Raw genomic sequence first — 7,246 nt, forward strand, 5'->3', positions numbered from 1 at the left:
CAACACAAACTTTGAACTGCTCATTTCCCATGTAGAGGCTGGCACAGGCCACTAGATGTCACTGTTTCTTCTTCCACAGGTGAGTCCACAGACAGCTGAGGTGACCAGCTCTGGGTTTACATCCTCCATCTACCTGTATGTCTGTGATTCAGTTCACTAAGCATTAGTTTTGATAATATAAATAACATTTTTCTTGGCTCAAGGTCCATCTGTAATCTACAAAGATCACAGCGCAGAGGTGTGAGACAATACAAAAGATGTATTCATTAGAAACCGTCTGGTCATGCAGTGACATTTATTTGTTTTATGATATTTGACCACTTTGCAGCACAGACAGAGCGTGACCTGAAAATTAAGATAAAAATGGAGAAAGTTCAACTCATCGCTCATCCATGGGGTGATGTTTGGTCTAGTTATAATTCCATGGTGAGTCCAACCCCTAAACTGTGACGACAAAAATAATGTAATTAATTAAAATGCTTTACTTTAAATGTATTTTTAATTTCTAGCTTTGACAGCACTGATGGAGGTGTAGACAGCTTTACTTCAGCACACATTTCACGAAATCTTTCTGGCTAATGCTGTTACCAATATATACAAATGTTTTGTCCAGCTAGTTGCAGAGACCAGCAGCAGCTCCTGTGGAACCACTAACATGTTATCATGCCGACTGTTACTGTGACATAAAAGACAACTCACATCTCAAATGCAAAACAAGAAACGTCCTTTACCAGACAGTCAGGGTGTAATTTTTGTTTCATAAAAGTCTATGAATGAAAAACTAAACAAGACAAACATAGATTTGCAGAACACTGACCACAAACTTTAATAGAAGAATAATAACAGAAACTCAACTCACCCGTAAGAAGTCTTGAAGCCAGTGTTACTGGTGTCACTGCCCTTCACCCTGTTCTTGCTCCTGCAGCACAAACACTGCAGTCAGCCACCTCCAGAGACCTCGGATCTCACCGCAAACATGCCGTCATGTTGACAAAAGAGAGCTTCTATCTGTTGTTACAGGCCATCTGTTGGGGAATATGAATGAGGCAATTGTAAATCAGTTAAACATTGACTTTTATGAAGTGTCAGTGAAGTTATATAACACCTGTGTATATGCATAGCAGCCTGCTTATTTACCCCAACATTATTATTTCTTCCTCTCCTGCAGCCACGAGAACGTACGTCTGACAAAGCCATAGTAACACTTTCATTTTCAAAGCAGGCAGTAAAGAGAGTAGAAATCCAGATCTGAGCTGCAGGCAGCAGGCTTTGCAGAAAGTTATGTCTCTGCTGCTGCATTCTGCACCATCAGGAGCCTCTGAATAGACGTGCCATTCATCCCTGGACTGTCCTGTGAGTGTGTGTGTGAGTGTGTGTGTGTGTGTGTGTGTGTGTGTGAGTGTGTGTGTGTGTTGTTGTTGTTGTCTCCTGTTTCTTTTCACGTGAATAATGCAATTGACAGACAGCTCCTATCCAGGCCAGGATAGGTTCTTATTCAGGCCGGGGTTGTGGGAAGAACAAGTTCGGATGTTGCCTGGATTTGTACTCTTGGACTTTTCCCAGCTTGGATCTATTCAGTTTTCTTTAGGAGTCATTAACAGATCTGTGACAGGAGTTGTGCCTATTTGGGGATTTTTCTGGAAGGGCAGATATCCATCGCAGGCCAATGGGTGCTTCTTTCACCATCTGCTGCCGTCGCTACTACCTGAAACACAACAGGGACGAGAAGAAAGCTATTTTGCGGTGAGACTAACACAAAAGTTCTGCTGCTTAAACATCGTTTTTTTTTTTTTTTTTATATCCTACAACCAAGCTGAACTTCCTTCCTCTGTTCTGTCTCTTCTCCAGAATGCGAACCACCACAGCCTCCAGACCACCTGAGCAGCCGTCAAGCAGCTCCAGCAGCAGTGACACAGAAGAGGAAAGCCTTTTTGGACCGCCGCCTTCAGGAACGAGCCCGTGGGAGAATCAGGGAATCCAGAGGAGCAGCGCAGACCAGTGGGCCACATCCGACAGACTGGATGACTCTCTCATCCAGCGAGGATCGGACAGACAGTTAGAGGCTTTTATCAGCATGAGAGACCAGGCTGATAAGGCTACAGAGGTAGAAAACAAGCTGCTGTGCACGAGACACAAAGGAAAAGGGAAGAAATGTGTTAATACACGTTGGAAAAATCAACAAATCAGCTCTAGTACGTTTGCATGATTAGAAAAATGGCAAAAATCTGACATTCATAGATGCTTTAACACTGAAACATCCCTAAATATAAAAATAAATGTAGCTAAAACGATCACATACAAGGCTGCCATCATCCAAGGCAGCAGTTTGTCTGTTTCTCTGCACATTTAGGTTTAGAAGAATGACACATAAGCTGCAGTACAATTCTGTAGTCAGTCAGCTTAGTGAAGCCATACAGCTTCAGTTCATCAGTTATGAGGAATCTGGCAAATTGTAATATTCACATCTGCACCAAAATGTACCACGTCTCTCCAGAGTTCGAGGCTTTTAGAACATTTTTGTGTCACAAAGTGCTGCTGCTCCAGTAATTCAGTTTGCTGTCTGGTCCTCTGGAGCTCTCTAATGCAATAAGCTGATCAGGACAGAGAACACACAGAGAAGCCTCTGACTCCTAAATGAACTCCACCTGAATGAAAGTGATGCAGAAGTTTGTTCCTCTGGTTACATATTTATGTCCAAAGCCAGATTCAAAGAGCGCCACACATGCACAATGTTGTTTGGTAGCATCACTGAGAATAGACCAGGAATACTGAGTTTCTCATTCGGTATAAAGAAGCAAAGTGTCCAACTCTGTCACAGAATGAAGAAGAATGCAGCTGTCTATAAAAAGCTCCTCATCACATGTAAGTGACTGAACACACACAGCTGCTTTATTCACTTACCCCAATCAGCCACCGAATGCTTCTCACACACACTCGTTTATCCGTCAGTACGACCTCTAAACACACCAGTGTGTGTGTGGACAGTGTGGTGGAGGAGGGGGGTGGAGTTTGTTGGAACTTGAAGGCATCACTTTTCTGGACGACTGCATCTCCTGTATGTGTGTTCATATGAGAGTCTCTCACGGTGTTTGGTTTCTTTTCATTTCGCTGCTGCTTTAGAGTCTCGCTCCGTTCCTGTGCAGAGGGAATGGCAGCTGAGTAAAACCCAGACGACCTGCCATGTCAGTCTCTGAGCGAGAGCCTGGTGAACATGTGACGGTGTTCACGTTGAGAATAGCAGGCGGCAGCACACAGCGGGCACATTGTGTTGATAAGTGAATTCCATCATGGAGATGTGGTCCAAACAGCCCGGCTGCTCAGTCACTGGACCGTCCGCAGCATGTCCCGACACTGTGTTTAATATCGGGCCAAACTAACTGACAATGGGTCGACATTAAACAGCAATTAGGCACTGAAGGGAAAAAAGGAGGAGTAAATAAAGTAGGACGTACGGATCTGTAGACTCTGTGCTCTGAACAGTTCACAGCTGCAGGGAAAATGATTTATCTTGTCACAAAGAAATCAGTTACAGACATAAAGCGTGAGCATTTTAACTGCATTTTATGTTGTCATCACAAGAGAAGCTGTTTCTAATAACGATAACAATGAGTCTGTTCTGTTCACGCGTACCAGCGAGCCGCGATGGCGTGACTGAGTCAGCATGAACCAAAGCACACAGAAACACACTCACTTTGTCCTGTATAACCGTCCCTGTCCTACTGAGACAGAAACCATGACTTCAGTGAAAAGGTCCAGTCCTGACTCACAGGTGAAACACAACAAGAGAAAATGGTCAAAACGGAGCAAAACCAACCCGGTGATGTTCATGTCAGGAAGATCTAAGCAGGCCTGTGTGCAACGACAGCAGGAAACCATATGAGGAGGTTTGACTGATGTGCACATTACATGCAGTGGAGCCTCATGTCTTTAACCTTGTGAACCTTTTAGCTGTGCAAGAGCTCCAGGACTGACCGTGTCCAGTGACTGGGCTTCCCTGAATCCAGACTGAGCATGTGTTTGTAGAAACAGCCCTGAAGTCACTCGTGGTCCCCAGAAGATAAATACTAATGACAGTGATGGTGGGACGTTTGTTTGGTACGACGAGAGGTCTTGTTCTAGTAAAACATCTCAACAGCTCTCAGGTGGATTTTCATGCGGACTGGCTCCCACATTCATGTCCCCCTGAGGACCAACTGTGATTACAGAGGAGAAGGCATCGTTTTTCATCCAGCATAGAGTATTAATGTGTACAGTGCTGACGTAGGGCTGAACAAGTCACTGACTTCAAATCAGTGTCAAGTTAAAACACTGCAGATCACATATAACAAGTCTTATTATTTAATGGCTGCAGTTTGTGTAAGCAAAACTGTGGTTATTAAATAAGAAGACCAATGTAATTTGATTTGGTTTAATTTGAACAAATCCATGCTGTCGGGGGCTGTTTGTGCTGCTCATCTGTTCTGTGTATATGACATTGTTCAGGCTGTGGCTCGACTCACAGAAGCCCAGTCTCATGACCCAGCGTTTAAACCGTCACATCAGTGGTTTGACAGATTCATGGGGTCTTCCTTGTGTGACACTTCTGATGGGGCGTCATGTGCTAAAACTCCATCGCATGTTTTAAAATCTCTTATAAAGTTAAAATAAATCACAACCACAATATCTGTCAGAGCAACAGGAATCAGCTGTTTCCCCACATGGTTCAGCCCGACTGACGACAGAACACCTACAGAACCCCTGTGATGCTTCCTTTCACACTAACATTATGAACACAGTAAATGTTTGCTATACGTGGTGACAGCATGGAGGTTTCTCAGTGTGTGAGTCCCAGAGAGCTGCCAACCACGCTGGGACGTTGTTGTTTGAAATTCACAGCCAGCCTTCTGTATCCACTGAAGTTCAAAAGTCCTATTGTATGAGCTTTATTTATACCCACATGTTCATGTGTTTGCCTACAGGAATGGGAGAAGCTGAACTATGACATACACACCCTGCGCTACGCCAGGCGAGAAGTCAGGTCTCGGTGGAAGAAAATCCTGCTGCAGCTCGGTGAGGCTCTTCCATTCCTGTCACCTTCGGTCCATTTTTGTTCCATTCAGTCTAAAACTTGTTCTGAGGAAAGCACAGAGGTCTGTAATAGCACCAAGGATCACCTGTTCTAGTCCAGTGTCCCAGTAGGTGTGCATGGACAATACTAGCGCTCTGAAACCGAATTCAGCCATTATTCATTCTTTAATTCACACGTTCACTTTTCTTTATGAGATGTGTCAACATGATTCAGTGGAAAATGGCCTTCTGTTGTAGTTTTCCCATCAGTACACTCTTCTCAGATGGCCTCCTCCTGTCGCTCAGCTAACTCCTCCATCTATCTCCCCGGTTCCCTCCACGGCTCATCTCGGTGTCTCCCTGCAGGTTACCAGTGTGAGGTGGACGCCTTGCTGAGTGTGAACAGACAGAGCCTGTTCAGCCGAGATCGAGAACATCTCGACAGGGCGACCGGACTGTTGAAACAGCTGCTGGACCACACCTCTCTGTTCCCCCCCGGAACAGGGTTTCACAACAGATACCTCTTTGTAATGGTGTGTATGCACATCTCTCATTATACCAACATGCAGCTCGTTTCCCACAACGTTCTCTTGATGAGTCTCATGAGGCTGCCTGACTGCTGCTCTGCACTCTGGGTCGTCCAGAGCTAGAATTCCTCCCTGCTGCGCTCTTGTCTTTCAACTGCTCTCCCCATCCTGTGTTCATCCAGCGGATCAATGTCACCTGTTTCATTGTGTTGATGCTCCTCATCGTCTTCCTCCGTGTTTCTCTCAGGACCGCCTGGTGTCCCTGGACAGCGCCGAGGACTTTGTCAGACTGGCCAGAGAAAAATACCCCAAGAGAGACGGCTGAGAGGCAGTAACGGAGAGAAAAGAAGGCAAAGAACATGTTTAAAATGTGGACCAGCTTTGTACAAATGAACTCTGCACACAGTCACATTACAACATCCCAGCATTCACATGACTGCAGCCAGTCAGTGTTCGTCCTTCTGACTAGATCTCCATAGACTCTATAACACCGTATGCATGTTCTTCATTTATTCATTATCCTTTAAAAGTTGAACTCTCACTCTGACAGCATTTCTGTTGCACTAGTAAACTGTTACTCAGCAGGAGGTGGTCCGTGTGCAGAAACATCGGTTTAAACTAAGCAGCCGTCTGCAGGGCATGGGTAATAAATACTGCACATTACATATAAATGTAGTTCCTATCTTTAAAACATTTGTTGCTCATATTGATTAATGTTTTCTGGGTTATTTCCTGCTCGTGTTGTAACTATTAAATATATCTCCTGATTATGTGTTTGGCTCCAGTTGACAGTGTGTTGGCACTTTGGTCCAGAAGGTGGCAGCATATAGTCAGCGTTAGAAATAAGTCACCTAAACTGCTGTTTCCCACATGGGTGAAACTCTTTCACCTCATTAAACTCAAGTTTAACAGAATGAAACTGAAGTTATTTCTACTGAAAAATAAAAAGAAAGAAAGCATGTTCTCTTCAAACAATAATGTGGATTATTAATAAATGAAACTATTCAGATGTTTCAGTGTTAAAGGAGCACCGCTTGAAACCAACTTTGTTTCCCAAAAGGATGAAAAAGAAAAATGTAAGAATGCAGGATCAGTAGGAAGCTATCCATAGGAAATGAAATATCCTCTCCTGGCTTTTTATGAACACATTCATTGTAACAGTGGTGAGCAACCAGGGGTTAAGCGTACACACCCTCTGTAGCACAACCCCTGCTGGGACACTGCACATCTTCAGGTTCAAAGGCTGGAAGACCGTTTTCAGGCCGTCCATGATTGCGGTGTGTTGTGCACACATTCATGCGCCCAGAAAGAGAGTTTACTCTGACCCAGATATGGCTCTCTCCAAGGCCCCTTCCCAAGTTTGGGAAACAGATGTGGAACTAAAAGAGGGGGAACGCTGGGGGAGGGGAGCGCTATGAGATGCGGACCAGTGGTCTGGCAGCATTGAAAGCCATTGTGCTGCTTGCACCTTTTTCTCATTATACCACTGCATGTGTGTGTGTGTGTGTGTGTGTGTACATTCTAGATCAAGTAGTGCTTACGCCATTCTTCAGAATTTCACTGAAATATTCCTCTTCATACTCTCGCACAGACACACACAGATCCTTCCCGGGGAGTGAGACAGTGATCAATGAGTATTTATTGGACAGAAATATGACTGAAATGATTAACAG

General features: G+C 44.5%; 1 protein-coding gene across 1 annotated transcript; it reads left to right on the forward strand.

The window, feature by feature from the left end:
* Positions 1-1,584: 1,584 nt before the first annotated feature.
* Positions 1,585-6,343, forward strand: LOC103365934 (melanoregulin). Its single transcript, XM_008293516.1, has 5 exons — positions 1,585-1,743; positions 1,849-2,104; positions 4,959-5,049; positions 5,413-5,579; positions 5,821-6,343. The coding sequence occupies exons 1-5, from the start codon at positions 1,667-1,669 to the stop codon at positions 5,896-5,898; spliced, it is 669 nt and encodes a 222-aa protein (XP_008291738.1). The 5' UTR covers positions 1,585-1,666; the 3' UTR covers positions 5,899-6,343.
* Positions 6,344-7,246: the final 903 nt, after the last annotated feature.

This window comes from Stegastes partitus, unplaced genomic scaffold (genome assembly GCF_000690725.1).
Source record: "Stegastes partitus isolate 25-593 unplaced genomic scaffold, Stegastes_partitus-1.0.2 Scaffold890, whole genome shotgun sequence".
Classification (NCBI taxonomy): Eukaryota; Metazoa; Chordata; class Actinopteri; family Pomacentridae; genus Stegastes; species Stegastes partitus.